A 27,394-nucleotide genomic window follows, 5' to 3' on the forward strand; every position below is an offset into this window, starting at 1 on the left:
AGAAGTCTGGCATCACAGGAGAAATCGTGGTAAGGGGATAGAAGAGACGTTGAAGTGTGATGTAGGAATGTCCCATGTGTCAACAATATATTTTTGGAAATTGTCCCTACATCATCATGTGGTAGGAAGTAAGTAGAATAGTTTCTTTATTGTCATTGTAACATGAACCATGTACAACGAAATTGTAAAATGTCAGCCAGTCAGTGCACCATTCAAACATTTGTTATGTAATGAGAGAATCAAGATCTTTGAGAGATTCTAAAGTTAACATGCGGCTGAAGTAAGAGAACCCATTGCAAGATACATTTTCCCCACAGGTAAACACAAAATACTGGAGTAACTCAGCAGGACAGACTTCTGAAGAAGGGTCTGTACCAGAAACGTCCAAGGACTTTACTGTCCCATGAACAGAGCATGGCAAAATTGGCAACCTGGTCTCTGCGTACACATCCACTTCCAGAGTCTCCCTGACATCCTTTGATAAGCAGCTCATTTCACTGTTGGAAATGTTTTGGATATTCAGGCATTCGAGACGGATGTCAATAATTTTAAAAATGTACAATGGGGGAGGGGGGAGAAAACAGATAAAACTTACCATTTTAATAAAATTTGATGACACCATTCAATGGAAAGGGACTGCACTGGAGATATCAGCCAAGCCACGGGGCCTGTAGAAAAAATGTATACTGCTCCTATAGCTTAGCAAGTTACAGAATGCTCCTGGGACCTAATGGCAGTTTGAGGAGCAGAGAAAGTTGCCAGACACCTACATCTGACGTCTAGTGTGCTACATGCTTCACTCGGCATTGTCTAAATGCAAACGTCCATAATGCATCATCATGTGTTTCGCAGAGAGCAGTGTAACAAGCCTGACCAAATCACTATTCATGAAGATTTCATCTGTGATTTGGTCAGGGTTGTTACATTGCTGTTGCCAGATTTAAGAAGAGAGCTATAGACAAAGTGGAGCAACACTTTGTCTATAACACTTTGTTTTTAGTTATTTGAAGGAAGCCATTAAATGGAGCACCAATGTGCATGGTTCTAGGAGCTCAGCGGTTGATTGTCAATTTTAAATGTTAAGTAATGCCTGGAGAGGCATCCCCCTTTAAGGATGAAGAATAGGTTTTTGTCATCTGCAGTGAACTAGAACTGGTCAAAGAGAAAGTCTTAAAGAAAAGGTTATTTATACACGTCTTTTATTGGTTTTCAACAATTAATATTTATTACCCTAATAAAAAAAAGTGGAAGGGAAATACTTAATTTTTTATATAAAAATATATTTAATAATGTATGAAGTAGGGTGTGGACCTGAAACATCACCTATTCCTTTTCTCCAGAGATGCTGTCTGACCTGCTGAGTTACTCCAGCTTATTTTGTGTATCTTTAGTTTAAACCAGCAGTTCCTTCCTGCACTTAAATTTTTGTAATTGCTTTCAACTTTAAAAAAATTCCCAAGCTTTGATTCTACTGGCATAAATGTTTGCTAAATGAATTTTCTGTTCTTGCTGTAGTTAAATACAGTAGCTTTATCCATCTTCTAAAGTTCAGAACCTGCCTGCCACGAATGTTGACGAAAATTGAACAGTCAGGGAGTGTCACAACAGGGACCAACGCAATGGGTTGTGAATTGCAGAAGGAAATTTATATTTAATCAATAGCAAATGTTAGCCAAGTAGTTGGGCAAATTAGAGTCAATAAAAACCATAGAGAAAGTTGGGCATTTAAATAGACACTCATCACTGCACGCCATGTGTGGTCAACTACGTAGTTTACTTTATCAGTCACAAGCTGCCATTTAGAAAACAAATACTGAAAACGTGAAAACACCAGGTCAGGAAAGAGAAACAACGATTGTTTCAGGTCAAAGACCATTTGTCTGAAGGGTCCAGTTTTCCAGTATCTAATTTTATGATTGTCATTTATGATTTTAATAATAACCATTTCATTACTATCAGTGGCAGATATCCAGTTAGAGGTATTCATCCATGAAGTTCTGGAAAAGTGCATGGATTTGGCAAGCAATAGTACATTCAAAGAGTCATTACCCATGCTTTAGACTGTATTTTGTTTTCTGAATGGGTAATGGCTACCAATTTGAAGGACAAAACACCTTATCTACGACTTTAAACTTTCATCTCCTCTACCACCAGAGAAGCATGGTGCTGTGATATTCACCACCAAAGATAGGAACAGCAGGTGCCAAGGCTTGCAGATTATGTTGCAGGTGACACACAATCCAAATACCGGACGGAACTCTGTTTCCAACAGCATTGTGGCTTTAATTGCATCCGAATGTCTGCAGTAGTTCAAGGTGGCTCACCACCACTTTTGATGGCAAACAGTGACAGACAATAAATAATGGCTTTGCCAACAATGCTCACAACACAAAACAAAATTCAAATGATTCCCATGTTTACATTTCAATAAATTCCAGTTAATGGAGTTTACAGTTAACTTTCTGAATGGAGACTTCCAACCCAAATTTATAAAAGTTAATGGTGTACAAATATGTGGTTGGACTATTCTTGATATGCAACACTATTAAAAAAATGCCTTCCAAATTTAAGTGAACCAAAGAAAAACTGGATTTGCAGAACAATGTTGGTATAATTGACCAGCCCGTCAGAACCCTCATTGTCCAGCCACAAAACTGGCAACAAGAGCAAGTCACCCTACACTAAGCAACTGCCCTCTTGAAATCTAAAGCTCTTCCACTATCTTACCATCAGAAATTTGATGATACTCTCCACTTAGTTAATGAGCACGATGCTGACAATACTAAATCAGCTTGCCACCATTCAGGCCTCAGCAGCCAGCTTGTTTAGAATCCCATGTGTTATATCAAGCATTTCCTCCCTACACCGCCAATGCTTACAGTATACAGCTTTTCTAAAATGTACTCCAGTTACCAGCCTAGATTCTTCGGACTATAACCTGGCCATCCAACCCACGGCCCAACGTGTTGAGTTTGGGGCAGATATGTAACATACGCCGTCGAATTTGGACGTTGCACAGCGTCGGGCGGTGACGTAACATCACTTACTTTCAGTGACTGCTCTATAAGGACATCCAGGTCTCATTGTATTTCCAATTTTCTTAACCCGACAACATTCAGATAATAATCTGCCTTCCCATTCTTGCCACCAAAGTGGATAATCTCGCATTTATCCACAATATACTGCATCTGCCATGCATCCGCCCACTCACCCAACCTGTCCAAGTCACCCTGCATCCTCATAGCATCCTCTTCACAGTTAACACTGCCACCCAGCTTTGTGTCATCTGCAAATTTGCTATTGTTACTTTTAATTACTTCATCTAAATCATTAATGTATATTGTCAATAATTGCGGTCCAAGCACCAAGCCTTGCAGTACCCCACTAGTCACTGCCTGCCATTCTGAAAGGGACCCATTAATCCCTACTCATTGTTTCCTGTCTCCAAACCAATTTTCTATCCATGTCAATACCCTACCCCCAAAACTATGTGCTCTAATTCTGCCCACTAATCTCTTGTGTGGGACCTTATCAAAGGGTTTCTGTAAGTCCATGTACACGAATCCACTGGCTCTCCCTTGTTCATTTCACTTGTTACATCCACAAAAAATTCCATAAGATTTGTCAAGCATGATTTTCCCTTTGTGAATCCTTGCTGACCTGGACCGATCGATCCTGTTACTGCTATCCAAATGTGTCATTATTACATCTTTAATAATCAACGCCAGCATCTTCCCCACCACTGTTGTCAAGCTAACTAGTCTATAATTCCCTGCTTTCTCTCTCCCTCCTTTCTTGAAAAGTGGGATAACATTAGCTACTCTCCAATCCACAGGAACTGATCTAGAATCTATAGAACATTGGACAATAATCACCAATGTGCCCACGATTTCTAGAGCCACCTCCTTGAGTACCCTGGGATGCAGACCATTAGGCCTGGGGATTTTTCAGCCTTCAGTCCAATCAGTCTACCCAACACCATTTCCTGACTAATATGATTTTCCTTCAGTTCCACCATCACCGTAGGTTTTCTATCACCACGTATATCTTTTTAATTTTCTTAGAGATCATATTAAATTTTAAATGCACCAGTTTTATCCAGACCACGACAATAAATACAGCACATAGTAATATGTACAAAGAATTCTCATTAATGGTCAAGCACACTTCTCGTTGTCAAAATTGACAAAGATGAGACTGAGTACAGGTATGAGAAATGTGGCAGCAGTTGAGAAGAAACACTGCAATAACAAGGTATCAAAGAAAAATAGAGGAATTAAGAAATTACAAAGCAATTGTGATTAACCCAAGGATGCCATGGGAGTTCAAAGAAAAATATGGACAAATATTAAAGCAATACAGGAATAGAAAAGTGAAAACTGAAAAAAAAAGTATTAGGCTGAAAAGTCATTACAGTTCTGTAAATAATTAATTGAAGTTCATAAGCATTTACATTTCACACTAGTTCCACTAATCAAAATACCATGACAAAAATCCAGTACGTGTAGCAGAGGGAAAAACCAATAAATAACATTTAACTGCAAGCACAGTGGATTGCAGCTAGGAGGCTTGATGGAGAGTACTGACAGTTAATCGGGGCATCTGACCAGGCCAATCAGTAAATAAAGATAATCAAGCAACCATTCAGGAACGGCTACACTCTTAGTTGACAGATGTGCAAACTTTTTGGTTTATCACACAAGAACAGCAAACAGATTGCTGCCAACCCCCTCAAAAGCTGACTAATGGGGAAAAGTAAACATCCAATACCAGCGAGAAGAATAAGTTTACCAGTTTTATTTTTTGGCAAATGATAAATGTTGTCATATTTTTAAACAGAATATATAAAGGAATCACAAGTGTAGTGGTTTTGTACAATAATTGTAATGAATGGTTAGTTTATTCTGTTCTCGTCTACTCTATTCACACTCTGAATTGTTACCAGTGTTAAAACCACACGAGAAAGAAAGTCCCTAATTAATTTAATGATATTTTTTTTTAAGTTGGGTTGTACAAATGATACACAGTGAATGAAAACTCCAAGTGTCATATCTTTTCTAAGCAGTTGCACAGATGGGAATCTCAATGGAACCAGAGTAAAGGACGCCTGTTTTTATTCCAATATTTTTGTATTCCTCTTGGAGGATGAATTCCAAGGCCACTAAAGTAAAACTTAGATTTTCTTTGTTGCTTAATTTGGGAAACCAATTACTGGAGTAGCAAGAGGCATGTATAGAAGGAAAATATGCAACTTAGGCTTAATTTTAATTATAGTAGCCCTCGCTGTTGCTCAGCTTTGGGGTATAGGTTAACGCAAGAAACTTTCAGAAGGGATCTAGGAGTGCAGGTGCATGGTTCCTTGAAGGCAGAGCCGCTGATAGAGTGGTCAAAAAGGTTTGGCGCATTGGCCTTCATCAGTCAGAGTATTGAGTACAGAAGTTGGTAGGTCATGTTGCAGTTGTATAAGATGTTGGCGAGACCAAAATTAGAGTATTGTGCTCAGTTATGGGCACCATGTTATAGGAAAGATGTTGTCAAGCTGAAAAAGCCAAGAGTGCCCAGCCATCATTCTTTCAGGTAAAAATTCAAACTTTGAACTGCTTTGGAGATCACAAAAGTGAATCAACCTGCAACCAACTTTGTGTGGGCAATATAATCAACCATTCCAATTCAATCCCAGACTGAATATAGATTGTCATGATCATAGTGGGGCACTTCTTGTTCAGAGCTAAGCATGCTTCGTTGAATGAAAACAAAACACAGCCAAGACGAAATGAACAGATGTAGCGATGTTACAATACCTACCTTTAGTGGCGCTGCAGTTCTGCCACTGGCCGTGTGCGCGACTTTGGCCCCTTTTGGGGGGGGGGGGGGGGGGGGGGCGGGATTAAAATCCAGTTTTGTACTGCCTGTCGGAGGCGGATTTCCTTGGGCTGCGGGCTGATGAAGAAAAATCGATCGGACTTCCATTCGCGGTTTATTTTTTATAAATTCGCTGGACAATTTATTAATTGAATTAAAATAAAATGCGACTTCTAACGCCCTCAAAGCCTATAACGTGACGGATCGCAAGAACGGGACAAAGCAAAGGGTAAGTCTTTTATTTTACATATAATCTTGCTTCTTGGGATGGCTTTAATGTAATTTTACGTTGCGAAAATGTTATTTGGGCTCCATACGAACCAGCAGTGTCTTTCCTGCCAATATGGGGTTCAAACTCACCGCAAATGCAACGTTCCAATCGATCACGTTCCAGAAACACCTACTCGCAAGATGATTAAAATGCTCTTTTTTTTGGACAATCAAGTAATAAGCCGTCTAAATTGTCTATATTTTGTGTTATTCTCTCCCCATGATCATTATTTTTAAACTAAATATTCACAACAGTTTGAGTCACATGTATTGTGCAAAAAACAATAATTTTGATTAGATTTTGAGTGGATGTTTCTGGATTAATTTATGGGAATTAATTAAATTCCTTCCATCTGGCATATAAATTCATGACAGTGAGATTTAAAAATCATGTTATATTGTGAATTCTTGTGTGAATGGATTAGTTTGTTATTTGGATACTTAGGCTATTTAAAAAAAATATCCTTTTCTTAAGAAATGTAATCTACAGGACATTGTTAATGGGAAAGTAGTGGGCAGAAAGGCATGTCATGCATGGTTTGAAGAGCAAAAACTTGTAGTTTACAATGCCAAAATTGAAAAGTTGAGGAAAAACAAAGTGTACAGAGTTGCTTATTGGTTACAATCTGAGGAGTATGATGATGCTACTGATTATGATATGCCAATGTACCAGCTAGCAACTGATCTTCTCCATAAAGACTTGGTCTATTGTTAGAAATTGTAATTTATTTACCTATCTCTTACGGACTTGCAGCATATAATACAATAATATTAAACTTCTGATCTTGAGAATATCACATTTTTGAATTTTCAAGGCAATCTGGGTGTTTACTACTATTTCCGTCACAACGATCAATTTTGTAATTAGCTACAATTAGGTAATTAACTAATTACATGCTTTAATTTCAGGTCATCCAAGTAAGATGTTTTATATTTGTTTCAGAATGCTTTAATCTATACTAACTGAAAATTTCAATCAGTTCTCTTAATATTTAAGAAAGTTATGGGCTTTTGACTGTCCTCAATCACTGCTTTTGTGTTAAGTCAATGGAAAAGCAATAGGGAACAAGATGCTAATTTCCAAGTATGAAAATGGCCATAACTGTTTTAATACTGAAGATATGAAAGTGAATTAGGTGTCAAATTAAACTTCTTTTTATGCTTTATCTGATGGGATAAATTGCAGACTTGATTTTTTAAATCTCAAAATGTTGTAACATTGCTAACAGATGAGGTCTGATGAACCCTGGATTTCACAATATACTAACTAATGAGAACATCAAATGTTTGATTATTGTGAATAAGCTCAAGAATTTAATCGCAGTCAGCATATTTTCTTCACATTCTGCTCCAGAAAACCAGCTATAAATGACTATCTTCCAAAACAGGGTGACAATGCACAGTTAGAAGGACAGTATGTTGCCTCATTGCACCAGATGGATTTCCTCAGTACTCTAGTTTCCTCTCACATCTAAAAAATGTGCAAGTTGTCAGGTTAATTGACCATTCTAGATTGCTCTTGTGTATAAGCAAGTGATAGAATCTGAGGGAAGAATAAGTTGTACATTCTCCCTGTGACCATGTGGTTTTCATTTGGGTGCTCCAGTTTCATCCTACATAAATTCACAAGCCATAGGAGCAGAATTAGGCCATTCAGCCCATCTAATCTACTCTGCCATTCAATCATGGCTGATCTATCTTTCCCTCTCAACCCCATTTGCCTGCCTTCTTCACACCCTTACTAATCAAGAACCTATCAATCTCTAAAAATACTCAGACAGTCTCCACAGCCATCTGTGGCAAAGAATTCCACAGATACACCACCCTCTGGCTAAAGAAACTCCTCATCTATTTTTAAAGGTATGTCCTTTTATTTCATCCCAAAGACATGTGGGTTTCGAGGTTAATTTCCTCTGCAAAATATATAGGGAGATTTCCTCTGCAAAATGAGAAAGTGGGATAACCTAGAAATAGTGTGAACGTTGGTTGGTGTGTGCAGAGTAGGCCAAAAGGACTGTTTCCATGTGGTGATGTAAACTAAAATAAAGAGAACTGACAACTAGCATTTACAAACTATTTTTGAGGCAAAAGTAAATCAAGGTTAGGATGTTGCATAAAATGCCAGTCTAAAACAAAAATTATTACCAAGCCATAATTACTCCTTAAATATGGACCTTAAAAAAAATCAATTCATATAATTCCTTGAGATTTACATATTTCTCGCTGCATCGATGAAAACACTATTTTGAGTGGAGAGGGCTAGGCAATTCCCCGAATAATGAAACTTGTGACAGCATTCCTCGTGATCCATTGATTTTATATACACAATTAGCTTCAACCATCGTCCACTTATTTCATTTTTCTGGTGCAACTATGCTTATGTTTTTGGTGAAGACATATATTTTATGGTTTTGGTGGAGACATGTTGTACATTGATGGAGTGTCAACACTTATTGAAGCTTGCCCACCTAACTATAATTTCTTCCAATCTGTCAGGAAAAGTGGAATGGGTGGGGGTATAGCTGTAATTTAAAAAAAAAAAAGATTTTATGTGCATATTTTACATATGGTCACAAGAGGTTGATCTTGGGAGATTCTGTTCTTTTGAATATCTCACTACCAACCTTAAAACAGATGAAACTGTGCTCACTAATACTGTACAGACCACTCAGACAGCTATCCTTATTCCATATGGAATTCTCTGAATTTATCTCACTGGTCATAATGAGATATGATAAGAGTGATTTTAAATGGAGATTTTAACATTCATGTAAACAGCACAGACCTCAAGGTGATAGAGTTTCTGAGCTTACTTGACACGCTCGACTTTGCTCAACATGTAAATGAGGCAACTCAAACATTGAAATACACTGGATGTGGTGAATATCCCGAGGGTAAAAAATTGATAACATCCTGGTGTCTGATTTTATTGTTTGCGACCATTACTGTGTGTTTTTTGATGTGTTTTTAAAGTTGTTTAGATGCCCTTTGTAGTCTACATGTAAACGGCTCTTTTTAGATCCAGCAGCAGAACTCAAATTTTATGAGCTTGTAAGTATTCGCTCCTCTCACCCAGGGATATTCTGTTGACGAAATGATAAAAGTTTTTAACAGTAACCTAGCTACGACACTTGATAAAGTTGCACCTCTCAAGATTAAAAGGAAAGTAAAGGGTTAAAACATCTCCCTGGTTAAATAACTGTTCATACGTTTAAAAAATCATGTAGAGTAGCCAAAAGAAAGTGGAAAAAAACAGGCCAATTAACCTATCAAACCGCATTTCTTTGGGATGGGGGAGGAAACTGAACACCCAGAGGAAACCCACACGGTCACAGGGAGAACATGCAAACTCCACACAGACAGCATCCAAGACGCTGAAGAAGGGTCTCGACCCGAAATGTCACCCATTCCTTTTCTCCTGAGATGCTGCCTGTCCTGATGAGTTACTCCAGCATTTTGTGTCTATCTTCAGTGTAAACCAGCATCTGCAGTTCCTTCGTACACATTTGGGCTAATCAATTAATCAATTCCACCAAACTCATTTAATCCCGTGCAACTAACTCAATCCTTTTATTCGATAGGTTAAGCCACCTGTCAAACAATACAAACCAAGGCAACAGTGTGACTACGAGAAGGATGATCATGTGAAGATCATATGAAATAGCGGTATACAGACAGAATACAAGATGGAACAGCGTGAGAACATCCACTTTGGTTTACAAAGGCAAAGATTGTGTTTTAAATGTTAAGAGATTGAAAGGTATTAGTGTTCAGTGGAACAACCCAGGCATCCTTATAAATGAATCACTGATGGTTAACATGCAGATACAGCAAATAGTTAGGAAGGCATGTCATATGTTGATTTTCACTGCAAGGGAATTGGAATACAAGAGATATTTTGCTCCAATTACAGTGAGTCTGCATCTGGAATACTTTGTGCAGATCTGATGCTCCTTCCAAAATATTGATGCATTGCTGAAATAGTGCATCAAAAGCTCTCCATATTGATTCCACATTTGAGAGATTAAGCTGACTGGGACTGTTTTTGACTTTAGAAAGAGGGGTACTCATTGAAACATACAAATGTTAAAGGGGTTTGCAGGGTAGATGTGGAGTTAATCACCTTGACTAGCATGTGTAAAAACAAGAAACATAGTCTCATAATGAGTTGGTCCTTCAAGGTGATGATGAGAAATATCTTCAGAGGGTCGTGAATATTTTGAATTCCTTACCAGAGGGTTGGAAAGGCTAATTTGCTTAACATTTTCCAGGCATAGACACTACAAGCACACGAGAGCATTGAAACCTTAAGCAAAAGATATGGTACTGACTGTTCCAATTAAGTTTGGGTTACTTTGGATTCAAAAATAGAACTCTTTTGCTCATTTTGCCAACCAACAGCAAAAAAGTTAACTGGCCATTCATCCAATTTTTTTGTTGCAGGCAATTTGGCTATTCAGCTTGTCAAATAACTTTAAAATACCTCACCATACCCAAGTTATTTCTTTCAGTCACATTAATGAGATAAACTTAATCTATAAAATTGGCATTTGTGACTTTCTGTGTGGGACACCATGTACAGTATGTATACAGTTCCATAGTAGGCTACCCTCGGTCATGACTGACCATGGATGATGTCATATGGAGGACATGCCGTTGCCCATGCAGCACGTCCCCCCTCTCCACGTCGCTGATCGGACCAAAGGAACAGCAGGGCCATTACAGTTTGGCACCAGTGCCGTCGCCACAACGACGAACTGCCTTAGGGGCTCCGACCGGATTTTCTTGAGGTTTATTCCTGGAGCCTTTTCCATGACTGGATATGGCCACAAGGCAGTGGAGGTTTTAAATCAGAGTTTTCCCTCTCCTGGATGGACTGCCTTTCCAGGCTGCCGAGCCCCATCTGCCCGAGACTTGTGGGGGCGGGAGCATCCACCTTCCCGTACAGCTGCCCACTGCCCAGACACTGTCCATGGCAAAAGGCTAAAACTATCTCAACTGTGCTAAATTTAAATATGCTAGATTAACTCTATTAATCTGTACTACAGTTTAGTTCAAATCCTCGACAAACTCAATATTAAAAAGGTAACAATCCCATCTTCAAAGAAACAGAGTTATGAATGCACAAGTATAACCTCACAGTGGAAGTTTGCTTTCAATCTCTGTGCAAATTTTACAAACACAAATGATGGAAGCTTTAAATAGCTGAGTTTTCTTTGATTTTTTATTTTAAAAACATGAACAAGTGCTATGCTAAACTCATTGAAGAATAATGAGTGTTAGTCCTTCATATTGTGTTATAGTATCAATGTGATTGCAACTCATGTATTTCTGATTAGTGAAACCATTCAGGAATACGTACAGTGTGAAAGATGTATAAATTAAGATAAAACTTAAGGAGTAAATAAAAAATATTGGGTCTTTTGTTCACATGGCTATGTTCTGAGTAATGTTGAACAAGTGGTTCAGTGTACTTAGTTAAGATATCTTTCCCAATCAAGTTGCAAAACAATTCCTCGAGTCAATTCATTAGCAAAGTGGAATTAAAGCTCAGTTTTCCTCCTACATTTGATCCTCAACATGCAGCTAGATAAGCTCATGTTACTACAACCACAGTACTATTGAGTACCGTCAAAGGTTAGCAAGTTTGGAGAGAGTAAGGCACATTCAGTAGTTCCTTACCTGGCATTCAACCATCAATCCATATTTAAGTATTCAAGTAACAAGATCGAGGTCCAGGGTGGTGCATTTACAAATGGAGCAGCAATGCTTGACAGAGTAGACAGGTGGATATTTTGGGAGGTGGATGCACTCTTCCCATTTACAACGGGGTTCTGAGAAATCTCAACACATGAATTCAGTTCTCAATTCCATTCAGAATGCTTCTAAGTTTTGAGCAGCCGTGGACCAGGGATTCTACAAGCTGGTGATATTATCAAACCTTTTCCAAGGAAGTTTGTTTTCGGGAGGATGGGAAGAATTATTTCCCGTCCTTCCTGTATTCTCCTGCCTTGGAGAAAATCGCAAATGAAATGTCTGAAGAAGGGTTTCGGCCCGAAACGTTGCCGATCTCCTTCGCTCCATAGATGCTGCTGCACCCACTGAGTTTCTCCAGAATTTTTGTGTACCTGTCTGTTTCAGGAGTCTGGTTCTACAACAGGAAACTTTTTTTGGAGGACCAGGTGAAGCAATGCAGTAAGACTGAGAAGAGTCCGAGTGATGATACAGATTTGCTCTTCACTACTTTGACCTCAGATTGATTCTTTTATAAGTCTACTGGTCAAGATTAGGCATTGGAGTCAATAATGAAGCAGATAAGACAGAGGTGAATTTCGTTGGACACATAATCTGACCGCTGAAGCAGTCAGAAACCCTTAAGAGATTTATTTTTAAATCATGTATTATGATTAACACAGCTCTTTTCCTACTAAGATCTCATGGAGAAGATTGTGCCAATGTGCACAGCAATTAATCGAATCCACATTGCAATTCAGGGAGAAGTTCCTCGTTCAGTGGGAAGTGGTGGTTTAGGTGGCCATGAATACTTGCTGTGTGTACAAATAGGAAGATCTTTCTAAAGTTACCCCAGATGCATTTTTCTTTTCTTTAAAGATGGTCATAATTCCAGCACAAGGTATTTTGGTACATTCTCATCCTCAGACATCAGAATGAAAAGGAGATTATCATTTGTAACTAAATCCCTTCCGTGGAGACAAGAGACTGAAGATAGTGGAAACATGAGGTAAATCCAATGTGTTGGAGGAACTCAGAGTTCAGGCAGCATCTGTGGAAGGAATGGACAGATGACGTTCGGAACAGAACTCTTCTTTAGACAAGAATATCTGAACAAGAATCGCGACGTGAAACATCATCTGCCCATTCCCTCCACAAATGCTGTCTGACCTGCTGAGTTCCTCCAGCACTTCTGATTTGCTCTATAGCCCTTCAATGCCATACTTCAGCAAAAATAATATTCTCTCCTGAAGCCGTGTTATTTACTTAACATTTAATTGTGTTAACTTATTACTCATGTGATGACAAGACCCGACGTGTTACTTTACGATGCAAAGGGCCATCATGCCAAGGATTGAGTAGCAATTGAGGAAGTGTTCCTAAACCATATAACCATATAACAATTACAGCACGGAAACAGGCCATCTCGGCCTTACAAGTCCGTGCCGAACAACTTTTTTCCCTTAGTCCCACCTGCCTGCACTCATACCATAACCCTCCATTCCCTTCTCATCCATATGCCTATCCAATTTATTTTTAAATGATACCAACGAACCTGCCTCCACCACTTCCACTGGAAGCTCATTCCACACCGCTACCACTCTCTGAGTAAAGAAGTTCCCCCTCATGTTACCCCTAAACTTCTGTCCCTTAATTCTGAAGTCATGTCCTCTTGTTTGAATCTTCCCTTTTCTCAAAGGGAAAAGCTGATCCACATCAACTCTGTCTATCCCTCTCATCATTTTAAAGACCTCTATCATGTCCCCCCTTAACCTTCTGCGCTCCAGAGAATAAAGACCTAACTTATTCAACCTTTCTCTGTAACTTAGTTGTTGAAACCCAGGCAACATTCTAGTAAATCTCCTCTGTACTCTCTATTTTGTTAACATCCTTCCTATAATTGGGCGACCAAAATTGTACACCATACTCCAAATTTGGTCTCACCAATGCCTTGTACAATTTTAACATTACATCCCAGCTTCTATACTCAATGCTCTGATTTATAAAGGCTAGCATACCAAAAGCTATCTATATGAGATTCCACCTTCAAGGAACTATGCACGATTATTCCCAGATCCCTCTGTTCTACTGTATTCTTCAATTCTCTACCATTTACCATGTACGTCCTATTTTGATTTGTCCTGCCAAGGTGTAGCACCTCACATTTAACAGCATTAAACTCCATCTGCCATCTTTCAGCCCATTCTTCCAAATGGCCTAAATCACTCTGTAGACTTTGGAAATCCTCTTCATTATCCACAACACCCCCTATCTTGGTATCATCTGCATACTTACTAATCCAATTTACCACACCTTCATCCAGATCATTGATGTACATGACAAACAACAAAGGACCCAACACCGATCCCTGAGGCACCCCACTAGTCACCTGCCTCCAACCCGACAAACAACCATCCACCATTACCCTCTGGCTTCTCCCATTCAGCCACTGTTGAATCCATCTTGCTACTCCTGCATTTATACCCAACAGTTGAACCTTCTTAACCAACCTTCCATGAGGAACCTTGTCAAAGGCCTTACTAAAGTCCATATAGACAACATCCACTGCTTTACCCTCGTCAATTTCCCTAGTAACCTCTTCAAAAAATTCAAGAAGATTAGTCAAACATGACCTTCCAGGCACAAATCCATGCTGACTGTTCCTAATCAGACCCTGTTTATCCAGATGCTTATATGTATTATCTCTAAGTATCTTTTCCATTAATTTGCCCACCACTGAAGTCAAACTAACAGGCCTATAATTGCTAGGTTTAGTCTTAGAACCCTTTTTAAACAATGGAACAACATGCGCAGTACGCTAATCCTCGGGGACTATTCCCGTTTCTAATGACATTTGAAATATTTCTGTCATAGCCCCGGTTATTTCTACACTAACTTCCCTCAATGTCCTAGGGAATATCCTGTTAGGACCTGGAGACTTATCCACTTTTATATTTTTCAAAAGTGTCAGTACTTCTTTTACTTTGAAACACATAGTATCCATAGCTACTCTACTAGTTTCCCTTACCTCACATAATTCAATATCCTTCTCCTTGGTGAATACCGAAGAAAAGAAATTGTTCAATATCTCCCCTATCTCTTTTGGCTCTGCAGATAGCTGTCCATTCCGTCTCTCCAATGGACCAATTTTATCCCTCGTTATCCTTTTGCTATTAATATAGCTGTAGAAACCCTTTGGATTTACTTTCACCTTACTTGCCAAAGCAACCTCATGTCTTCTTTTAGCTTTTCTAATTTCTTTCTTAAGATTCTTTTTACATTCCTTATACTCCTCAAGCACGTCATTTACTTCATGCTGCCTATAATTATTGTAGATCTCCCTCTTTTTCCGACCAAGATGTCCAATTTCCCTTGAAAACCAGGGCTCTTTCCACTTTTTACTGTTTCCTTTCAACCGAACAGGAACATAAAGATTCTGTACTCTTAAAATTTCCCCTTTAAATGTCCTCCATTTCTCTTCTACATCCTTCCCATAAAACAAAATGTCCCAGTTCACTCCTTTTAAATCATTTCGCATCTCATCAAAGTTAGCCTTTCTCCAATCAAAAATCTCAACCCTAGGTCCAGTTCTGACCCTCTCCATAATTATATTGAAACTAATGGTATTGTGATCACTGGACCCGAAGTGCTCCCCAACGCATACCTCCGCCACCTGTCCCGTCTCATGTCCTAACAGGAGGTCCAACACTGCCCCTCCTCTAGCCTCTATGTATTGCTGCAAAAAACTATCCTGCACACATTTTACAAACTCCAAACCATCCAGCCCATTTACCGAATGTGTTTCCCAGTCTATGTGTGGAAAGTTGAAATCTCCCACAATCACTACTTTGTGCTTACTACTAATATCTGCTATCTCCTTACATATTTGCTCTTCCAATTCCTGATCCCCATTTGGCGGTCTATAATACACCCCTATAAGTGTTGCTACCCCTTTCCCACTTCTCAGTTCCACCCAAATAGCCTCCCTAGATGAGCCCTCCAATCTATCCTGCCAATCCTGCCTGCCAAATGTTCACCTTCTATGTCTTTAAGTCTCCTGCTACCCCCATCATTTTTGGCTCAGTGGGACAGGCTTTAGGGTGCTTGGACCCTCAATGGCCTTTAACTGTGCTTAGTTATTAAATTAAATACCCTGTATGTATTGTACTCATCATCTGTTCTGCAGACCATAGATTTAATGTGGACCTCAGCCTGCAGATGCCCATTGATCCATTTTGTTTGAATTAAAGAAGCACTATGTTGTTTCACTGGATCACTCAATCATTCCCTGGTGCTTTTGAATTGTGACACCAAGCGTCTCTAGACAACTGTTACTTGAGGTGGGCTATTGTCAGCCCAGTAAACACTTTGCCGCTCCTGTTGATGAACAGCTGTCGGATTGTCCATTAGGTGTTGACCAGTCATAGAGAATACACCCCCCCCCCCCCCCCACGGCCCACCATCTGGATTGGCGAGGCCTTTCCTGCCAGAGACGGACCTGAGCTTCAGCAGCAGCGCAGTACTGATTTATCATCGTGGAGTGGACGATGCCTTACTCCGGAGTGTTGGGCCTGCTGCTTAAGATCGTGGAGCTGTGGTTGCGGAGCTTCTAGCCGCGGGCGGCAATGACTTCAACATCACGGAGTCCTGGGATCCCTTTGCCGAGGGCCGCCAGTGTTGAATCTCCGCCCAGCTCGGCCTGTGGACTTCGGGAGCCGCAGTCTCCATTAAGAAGTGGCTGATTCGGAACTCCAAGCCGCTGAAAATGTTCTTCCGTTCCGACGTCGGAGTTCTGATCATCCCGATGAGAGGGCCTGAAACATCGGGCCGCCGTTGCGGCGACTGCGGAGGGCTCGGGAAGCCCCAACCACGGGTGAACAACAAAGAGGATGACTGAACTTTGTTGCCTTCCCTCACAGTTGGAAACGTTGATTCCGTTGTGTGGGGATCTTTATGTTAAATTCTATCGTGTGATGTGTTCTTTTTTATTCGTATGGCTGTATGGTAACCAAAATTTCACTGTACCAATTGGTGCATGTGACAATAAATGTAAACTTGAAACTACAAATGGTTTACTCTGGTCACAAAAGTTGATTATCACATTGGTTAACATTTTGGCCAGACATACTTATGCAAGGGTCAGCCAGAAATGCCACAAGACATTTTAAGATTGTAACATGTGATCATCATTCATTGCTGAGAATATTCCAAAGCCTAATTCATTATTCCATCCCGCTAATTTATATTTCTTGGAGACAACAGTTTCTAGTGTAACAGCAAAAATGACGACCAAAACGAGCCCGCCCCGCCCTACATGCCTCCCAGGGGACTGCGGTGCACCAGGACGGCAAGGCCTGTCTGGGCCCAAGGGAGCCTCGGCGGCAGTGGGGCTTCGCGGTCGATGAACGTGAGGGGGGGGGGGGGGGGGAGGGACAATGGGGACCCGGGGTGGGGGTACCACCTTGAAGAGCAATGGGGACCAAGCGTGGGGGGACCACTGTGAGGGTGGGCTCACTCCAGCTTAGAATACCTTGTGCGTTGTGACTGTCGGTAGACCAATTTCCCTCTGGGGATGAATAAAGTTTAATCGTATCGTATCATAAAACACCAACTGACTCTGCAGGAAGGAAGTTAATTTATCCAGGGCCTTTTCATAGCCTCAGGTCACCTAAAGCATTTCATTCTGAATGAAGTTATGTTGCAAAATGTAACGGTCAATTTTTATTGTGTAGGAAAGAAATGCAGAACCTCGCTTAAATCAAAAATGGACACAAAATGCTGGAGTAACTCAGCGGGACAGACAACATCTCTGAAGAGAAGGATTGGGTGACGTTTCAGGTCGAGACCCTTCGTCAGACCATGTCCCACTATTATTGCAACTTCTATTACCATGTCCCACTAATATCAAAAAGCCAAATAACTAATGTCCCTTTGCCATGTGTTGCAGGACAAACATGTTGTTGAGAGGAGCAAGCAAGGAAGCAAGCATAAATAATGCCTCCAATAGTATAGTCCTCAATACTCCAACAAAGCATCAACCTGTATTATGCACTCCTGTCCCCATGAACCCATGGTCTTACTCAGCAATGGTGCACTACTACCGAGCAAAACCTGATGCTTTGAATAGCATTCATCATTTCAAATGCAAGGATTGAAACACTGCACAGCACTGGTCCACCCGAGGTAACAGCAGGTTTCGTTCCTGTGGACTGCAGGTAACCTGGATAATCCACAGAAGTCAGCAAATCCAACCACTCCCAAATGCTTGCTCATACCTTCCATAATGTTTGGGACAAAGACCCATCATTTATTTATTTGCCTCTGTACTACACAATTTGAGATTTGTAATAGAAAAAATAACATGTGGTTAAAGTGCACATTGTCAGATTTTATTAAAGGGTATCTTTATACATTTTGGTTTCACCATGTAGAAATTGCAGCTGTGTTTATACATAGCCTCCCCATTTCAGGGCATCATAATTTTTGGGACACATGGCTTCACATGTGTTTGTAATTGCTCTGGTGTGTTTAAATGCCTCCTTAATGCAGGTATAAGACAGCTCTCAATCTTTCCTCCAGTTTTTCCATCATCTTTGGAAAATCATATTGCTGTTTATAGAAACATAGAAACATAGAAATTAGGTGCAGGAGTAGGCCATTCGGCCCTTCGAGCCTGCACCGCCATTCAATATGATCATGGCTGATCATCCAACTCAGTATCCCGTACCTGCCTTCTCTCCATACCCTCTGATCCCCTTAGCCACAAGGGCCACATCTAACTCCCTCTTAAATATAGCCAATGAACTGGCCTCGACTACCCTCTGTGGCAGAGAGTTCCAGAGATTCACCACTCTCTGTGTGAAAAAATTTCTTCTCATCTCGGTTTTAAAGGATTTCCCCCTTGTCCTGGACTTCCCCAACATCGGGAGCAATCTTCCTGCATCTAGCCTGTCCAACCCCTTAAGAATTTTGTAAGTTTCTATAAGATCCCCTCACAATCTCCTAAATTCTAGAGAGTATAAACCAAGTCTATCCAGTCTTTCTTCATAAGACAGTCCTGACATCCCAGGAATCAGTCTGGTGAACCTTCTCTGCACTCCCTCTATGGCAATAATGTCCTTCCTCAGATTTGGAGACCAAAACTGTACGCAATACTCCAGGTGTGGTCTTACCAAGACCCTGTACAACTGCAGTAGAACCTCCCTGCTCCTGTACTCAAATCCTTTTGCTATGAAAGCTAACATACCATTCGCTTTCTTCACTGCCTGCTGCACCCGCATGCCTACTTTCAATGACTGGTGTACCATGACACCCAGGTCTCGCTGCATCTCCCCTTTTCCTAATCGGCCACCATTTAGATAATAGTCTGCTTTCCTGTTTTTGCCACCAAAATGGATAACCTCACATTTATCCACATTATACTGCATCAGCCAAACATTTGCCCACTCACCCAGCCTATCCAAGTCACCTTGCAGTCTCCTAACATCCTCCTCACAGCTAACCCTGCCCCCCAGCTTAGTGTCATCCGCAAACTTGGAGATATTGCCTTCAATTCCCTCATCCAGATCATTAATATATATTGTAAATAGCTGGGGTCCCAGCACTGAGCCTTGCGGTACCCCACTAGTCACTGCCTGCCATTGTGAAAAGGACCCGTTTACTCCTACTCTTTGCTTCCTGTTTGCCAGCCAGTTCTCTATCCACATCAATACTGAACCCCCAATGCCGTGTGCTTTAAGTTTGTATACTAATCTCTTATGTGGGACCTTGTCGAAAGCCTTCTGGAAGTCCAGATACACCACATCCACTGGTTCTCCCCTATCCACGCTACTAGTTACATCCTCGAAGAATTCCATAAGATTCGTCAGACATGATTTACCTTTTGTAAATCCATGCTGACTTTGTCCAATGATTTCACCACTTTCCAAATGTGCTGCTATCCCATCTTTAATAACTGACTCTTGCAGTTTCCCCACTACCGATGGTAGTTTATCAACATGAGGACCAAAGTTGTGCCAATGAAAATCAAAGAAGCCATTATGAGACTGATAAACAAGAACAAAACTGTTAGAGACTGTTTGGAACATCATTAAGATAGCCCTAGTGAGACCACACCTGGAGTATTGTGTGCAGTTTTGGTCCCCTAATTTGAGGAAGTACATTCTTGCTATTGAGGGAGTGCAGTGTAGGTTTACAAGGTTAATTCCCAGGATGGCGGGACTGTCATATGCTGAGAGAATGGAGCGGCTGGGCTGGTACACTCTGGAGTTTAGTAGGATGAGAGGAGATCTTATTGAAACATATAAGATTGTTAAGGGTTTCCTGATGTTGAGGGAGTCCAGGACCAGGGGCCACAGTTTAAGAATAAGGGGTAAGCCATTTAGAACGGAGACAAGGAAACAGTTTTTCTCACAGAGAGTTGTGAGTCTGGGGAATTCTCTGTCTCAGAGGGCCATGGAGGCCGGTTCTCTGGATACTTTCAAGAGAGAGCTAGATAGGGCTCTTAAAGATAGCGGAGTCAGGGGATATGGGGAGATGGCAGGAACGGGGTACTGATTGGGGATAATCATCCATGATCATATTGAATGGCGGTGCTGGCTCGAAGGGCCGAATGGCCTACTCCTGCACCTATTGTCTATTGAAAGAGAGTACTGGTGAGCTTACTAAACGCGAAGGAACAGGCAGGCCAAGGAAGACGTCTCTATAATAATTTTCTCTATAATAAAGAAAAATCCTCAAACAACTGTCCGACAGATCAGAAACACTCTTCAGGTGTGGATTTGTCACACTGGCCGCAGAAGACTTCATGAACAGAAATACAGAGGCTACACAGCAAGATGTAAACCACTGGTTATGGGATGGCCAGGTTACAGTTTGCCACAAAGTATTTAGAGCAATCACAGTTGTGGAAAAAAGTCTTGTGGACAGATGAAACGAAGATTAACTTATATCAGAGTGATGGCAAGAGCAAAGTATGGAGGAGAGAAGGAACTGCCCAAGATCCAAAGCATTCCACCTCATCTGTGAAATACGGTGATGAGGGTGTTATGGCCTGGGCATGTATGGCTGCTGAAGGAACTGGCTCACTTATCCTCATTGATGATACTACTGCTGATGGCAGTAGCATATTGAATTCTGAAGTGTATAGACACAGCCTATCTGCTCAAACAAATGCCCCAAAACTCATTGGCTGGCAGTTCATTCTACAGCAAGACAATGATCCCAAACATACTGCTAAAGCAACAAAGGAGTTTTTCAAAGCTAAAAAATTCTTGAGTGACCAAGTCAATCACCTGATCTGACCCCAATTGAGCATGCCTTATATGCCGAAGAGAAAACTGATGGGGACAAGTCCCTAAAACAATCATAAGCTAAAGATGGTTGCAATACAGGCCTGGCAGAGTATCACCACAGAAGACACCCAGCAACTGGTGATGTCCATGAATCGCAGACTTCAAGCAGTCATTGCATGCAAAGGATATGCAACAAAATATTAAACATGACTACTTTCATTTACATTACATTGCTGTGTCCCAAACATTATGGAGTAGGGGGGAATTATGAAATGGGAGGGACTATGTATAAACACTGCTGTAATTTCTACATGGTGAAACCAAAATGTATAAAATTGGCCTTTATTAAAATCAGACAATGTGCACTATAACCACATGTGATTTTTTTCTATTACAAATCTCAAATTGTGGAGTTCAGCGACAAATAAATAAATGACGGGTCTTTGGCCCAAACATTATGGAGAGCATGGTATGCACAAGTTGTACACAAGTCAGGCGATCGTAACCTGGTGAGGACCTCTGCTCTAACAAAATTTACCCACTTATACTGCAAACAAAGGCTGATTGAATATGGAGCATTTTATGTTGGGTTATTTAACAACTTATCAAGTTAGTCATTTTCAATTCCTAGTAATATAGGAACCAAAGACAACCAGCCTCAAAAACATACTCTGTCAACTGTTCTGGAAGATAATTCCAATGATCCACCTTTGTTTTACAAGACAAAACCCTAACAAAAAAATCTGAAATCTTTTGCTTTTTGGAATTCTCCCACTATTGTTTACCTCCAAATATCCCCAAGTTAGATGTACCATCACAAACAAAGCAATGAGCACATTTACAATGTTTCCATCATACCTTGTATGCAATATTGTATCTGAAATTAAAGCTAGTCTAACATTGAGACAAGGTTTATAAAAAGATAAATAATCCAGTTCTTGTTCTAGATTACTCACCATTTGCACTTCATCAGTCCTAGAATTGTATAAATAACAGTACTGACCAGCATAATTTATATTTTAAGAAATTTAAATAATTTAAAAACAAGCTAGTAAAACAAAAAATTAGGATGCTCACAAACGAATCTTTAGATAGCCAGCAAGCAGCAAAGGAAAAGTCGGTAAATTATACAAATCGATAGCATGTTAACAAAAACATATAGGTATAAAGCATTACTAATAAAATTACAAAATGTTCCACACAGAGAGCATGGGCGAGAGCAGAAATAGCAGAGGCTGAAGCCGAAAGATGGAGTTTTAACAGACTCAGCATTTATCGGCAAAACAAATACTGAATTATTTAATGAAACAGTAAAAAATAAAAATGGCACAATTTGCAAACTGGTTACCCACTTCACAACTTCAGCATGATGCAATAAAAATGTAACATGCATGAACATACAGCACCATTAACATCCCCATTAACCAAAATGGCACAATACTCCATAGTGGAAACAATCAATTTACCCTCATATTGAGCAGCAGACTTGTTGTTTATTTGCAGTACTTTGTTCTTACAAATTACCAGCATGCGCATAACTATTCTTTCCATCCCAGAGAATGGAGCGGCTGGGCTTCATTCTCTGGGATGGAATACATCATTAGAGGGGGAAAAAATCAATTCCAGAAGGTGAAATAGAAAAGAGTATAAAACTAAATCTCCAGTGTGAAAAGACCGGATAAAACAAAAATTTGTTTACCTGGTTTTGAAAGGAAGCTACTGAGAGAGGAAAATGACCAAAACGCAGATGCTGTAGAATTAGAAAGCAGAGGAAATGGCCGTGGAAGCTGCATATCACGGTAATTAAGAACACCATCCTCCGTAGTTTTGCACATGTAAATTTATTAATCTTTCCTTTGGCAAGGTGGTCTGGAAAGTAGGACCGGAGTCTAGTCTGGAAGGTAGGATCACATAGGATCCAGGCGAGCTTGAATTGGCTTCAAGCTAGGAAACAAAGGGTGAAGGTAGAGGATTGCTTTTCTGACAGGAGGTCTGTATTCAAGGTGTGCCACAGGGATCTATATCTGGTCCACTATTGCTCCTTTTTAAAAAAACAATTTGGATGCGAATGTAGTAAGTTTAGGGGTGATACGAAAGCTGGTGGCATAGTGAACAGTGAAGGTTATCTATAGTTACAACAGGATCTTTAACCACAGGCCCAAAGGATCAAAGAATGGCAGATGGAGTTCTCAAATAAATTATTCTAACCCTAATGCACAGTCAATGGTAGGAAACTATGGAGTATCAGAGATCAGAGATCCAGGGGTGCAGATACATAGTTCCATGAAAATGGCAACACACATAGACAGGGACTGGTGGCATTTGGCACGCCTTCACTGGATATGGCATCGAGTATAGGAGTTGGGTCATCATACTAACAGCTGGACAACATATACGTGGATAAGGCCATATGTGGAGTACTGTTTACTGAATTTACAGTTTTTGTCATCCTGTAATAGGAAGGATGTCATGAAACTGAGAGGGTGCAAAAAAACGTTATGATGTTACTGTGCGTTACAAGGATAAGCTGCTTGGTTGGGTCTTTAAAAAAAAAAACCTGGATTGAAGGAGGCCACTGGTGACTAGAGGCATCTAAAATCACGAGGGCAGACGTAAGGTGAATAGCCAGAATTGTTTCTCAGGTTAAGGGAGATAAAAAGTAGAGGGCACAGGTTTAAGGTATGAGGGGAAAGATTTAAGAGGAGCAACTTTTTCCAGAAGGTGTTGCTGACATGGAACGTGCTGCCAGAGGAAGTAGTAGAGGCAGGTAGAATTACAGGTATGTGGATAGGAAAGGGATATGGGCCAGTCATAAGCAAGTGAGACTAGCTCGATTAGGCAATTTGATCAGCACGGAGAAGTTGGGCAGAAAATACATTTCCGTGCTGAATGACTATTATCAAATTTAAGTTGTCCACACAACCTTGAGGGCCTTTCTAAAGTATACGCTAAAACTTGAAACTTGATAAAATATTCCACTTACAACCTAAGCAATTGTTTCTACAAGTTGAGCAGTAGTTCTATTTCAGTACTCTGTCCGTCCAGTGTTTTCAGCCCTGGTTTTAGCTTCCCTGCCCATTTTCTTTTGTTTCTTCCACCTTAAAATCTGTGCCTAAATCAAGACTCTCACTTAATGCTCTGTTATTTCACACCCCTTTCAATTACATTCAATTTTAACTATTATTATGACGTAGTGATTTAAGAATCTTTGGAGAAACATGGAAATACAGATGCCGGTTTACAAAAATAGACACAAAGTGCTGGAATAACTCACCAGATCAGGTCGCATCTCTGGAGAATACAGACATGCACTGTTTCAGGTTGGGATCTTTCTTCAGACTGAACTGATCTGAAGAAGGGTGCTGAAATGAAAAATCATCCGTCCATGTTCTCCAGAGTTGCTGCCTGACCTGCTGAGTTACTCCAGCACTGTGTCTTAATTTAGAGTATGTGTTGGATAACACATTCTTTATGTTTATCCAATGCAAATATCTGTAGACATATCTTATGCACACTACTGACTGCAGGACAACAATATTATAGTTTTATTCATAGCCATTTTATATTCCCTAGCTAAATTATTCCTTCATTTTATTCACAAGCATCCCAAGCAATGAGCACTATTAATCAGCAGAAACAAATATTTCCACCCATATATAGTGATTAATTTTGTGTTCATAGCCCTGGAACTTTACCCTACCAATAAAAGGCAGAAAAACTGGTTATTTTTAATGGCAAGTTATTTTAACTAGCTTTCTTACAGAAATGTTAAATTGGCAACTTCATAGTCATCGTGTATAAATGGCATCTCCAAATATGTTCAAAAATTGAGGGCAAAGCTTTGACTGTTTAAATTTCCTCAGTGCTCTATTCTGCTCTGTTATTAGCTCCAATAACAAACTACACTGAACTGTGCTATTAATTCTGCATCTTCTTTCCCTAGTTCCAAATTAACCAAATGAATATTCTTCTTAGTCTTGAATACAACAATAGATGCATTGAAAGAGTAAGATGTAGGACCCCAAAGGCCTTAAATGTTAGAGGGAAAATTTGATTGCTGCTTGAAAATCACAACTAGCAGTTAAACAACTACATTAAACATTGGCATCTATGATGTGAATGATGCAAAATTCAGACGAAATAGTGATCAAAAAAGGCTCCAACAACTATGATTAATATTGCAGAATGCGACACTGGTAGCTAGAATAAGTGCAGGTATATATATTTTTTTAAATCGTTGCGACTAAGAGGGAAACTGCTATTGGACGTCCAAATTACATTGGAAATATTTAAGCAGATGTTTTAAACTAATAAAAGAGATCCCGGGGGGGGTAGGGGAGCCTAGGGCGGTGAAGGGAGCAGAGCGCTGGCCTGTGTGCGCTATGTACTTGCAGGCAAGAGCGTGAACCCAAGAAAACTGCAAAAGGAGCGCAGCCTCACCCAAAAGGAAAGTGAAGCGCAGTCGGAGTTCGGCTCTGCCTAGATGACCTGGGCTGCCGCCCGGCGGTAAAATACCCCGTGGAAGCAATGAATTGCCTCCGATTAGAGGCGCTTCCGCCCTCCACACCCCTCTACGCCGCTGATGGAGGCGGCAGGCCGCTCGGGCGGGGGATGGGTTTCAACGGAAAGGAAATCCCCCTCCTCTCCCGAGCGGTGTGTGAGTGAGTGGCTGAGCTGAGGACGCGGCTCCCCGGGCCCACAGGCAGCGGTGAGAGGGGGGAGGGAGAGGGAGAGACCGCATTCCCACCATCTTCACCACCACCACCAGCAGGGGCGGAGACAGTACAACAAACAAAAACCGCGTAGAGAGGGGAGATAATCCGAGAACAAAAGCCAAAGCGCGCCGGCACAATCTACCCCCCCCCATCCCAACCTCCCACTCACTCTTGCTCCCGGTGGTCGCCATCTTGTGTCGCTACCGGTCGCTGCTGAGTGACCTCCGCCGGGCGTGACGTCACTAAACGCGGGAACTGGCGGCGGGGGCGCGTGCGGGCACGAGCAAAGATCCTATAGCGGAGCTTTGGGCACGAGCACGAGCGCGGACAGGGATCGGGGACGGGAGCGGGAGCGGGAGCGGGAGCGCGCGCCGCCCCCTGCAGCAGTGGGACAGGCGGCTGCTCCCGACTGAAGAAGGGTCTCGACCCGAAACGTCACCCATTCCTGCTCTCCACACACAGATGTGCTGCCCTGACCCGCTGAGTTACCGCATCCGGCATTTTTGTGTCTGTCTTCGGCATCAATTTGCAGTTCCTTCCCACACTGCAGATGTCTCAGTTCAGTCTTGGGGGCGAGAGGAGCTCTAGTAAGTAAGTAAGTTTTATTTATATAGCACGTTTTAAGTCAACTCGCATTGACACCAAAGTGCTTTACATAAAATAGATAATGTTTCCATACAATCCATAGAAAAAGGTTTAAAAAAAAAAAGAAAGAAAATGGACACAACACATTATAGAGTTCAACACAAACATCCCCCCCACAGCAGAATCAAAAATTTCCACTGTGGGGAAAGGCACCAGAAAGTTAAGTACACAAGCTTCCATCGATGGTACATCAATGTCACATGTGACGAGGTAGAGTGAGGTTCATTTTTGCATACCATTCAGTACAGGTGCACATCTTCGGTACCAGTGGCGCAGCAGTCGAGTTGCTGCCTGAGACCCGGGTTCGATGCTGACTACGGGTGCTGTCTGCACGGAGTTTATACTTTCTCGTTGAGGAAGGAACTGCAGATGCTGGAAAATCGAAGGTAGACAAAATTGCTGGAGAAACTCAGCGAGTGAAGCAGCATCTATGGAGCAAAGTAAATAGGCAACGTTTCGGGCCGAAACCCTTCCCTGTGATTGCGCGTGTTTGCTCCAGGAGCTCCAGTTTGCTGCCACATTTCAAAGACATTCAGGTTTGTAGATTAATTGGCTGCGGTATAATTGTCCTCAGTGTGTAGGATAGTATAAATGTGCAGGAATCGCTGGTTGGCGTTGACTCGGTGGGCCGAAGGACATGTTGCCGCATTGTTTCTATAAATTAAACTCCAAGTATTACTAACGTCTGAAAAAGGGATTCGACCTGAAACGTCACCTATCTAGTAGTGTCACCTATCCTATTGGTGTCTGCACCGAAGGCCGCAATAGGATCAACAAACTCGTCAGGAAGGCTGGCTCCGTCCTGGGGGTGGAGTCCGATTCATGGGAGGTGGTCTTTGAGGGGAGGATGCTCCTCAAACTGTGGAGCATCCTGGA

At 41.1% G+C, this 27,394-nt stretch overlaps 1 protein-coding gene across 3 annotated transcripts in view; it reads right to left on the bottom strand.

Annotated features, from left to right (window-relative positions):
* Positions 1-27,394, bottom strand: part of LOC116986221 (ubiquitin-conjugating enzyme E2 variant 1-like) — a 69,185-nt gene that overhangs the window by 12,305 nt on the left and 29,486 nt on the right. Inside the window, exons 1-2 of one of the 3 annotated variants that reach the window (XM_033041526.1) lie at positions 26,043-26,110; positions 22,858-22,908 (exon numbers count right to left, since the gene is read on the bottom strand). The exons of 1 other annotated variant lie outside the window; for it this stretch is intronic. In XM_033041526.1, coding sequence (XP_032897417.1) covers positions 22,858-22,908; positions 26,043-26,064 — 73 coding nt within the window. In that variant the 5' untranslated portion in view covers positions 26,065-26,110. Of the gene's footprint in view, positions 1-22,857; positions 22,909-26,042; positions 26,140-27,394 lie in introns of those variants that run through there. One more of the 3 variants, XM_033041527.1, reaches the window with a different exon arrangement.

The sequence above is a fragment of the Amblyraja radiata genome, chromosome 23 (assembly GCF_010909765.2).
Source record: "Amblyraja radiata isolate CabotCenter1 chromosome 23, sAmbRad1.1.pri, whole genome shotgun sequence".
Lineage (NCBI taxonomy): Eukaryota > Metazoa > Chordata > Chondrichthyes > Rajiformes > Rajidae > Amblyraja > Amblyraja radiata.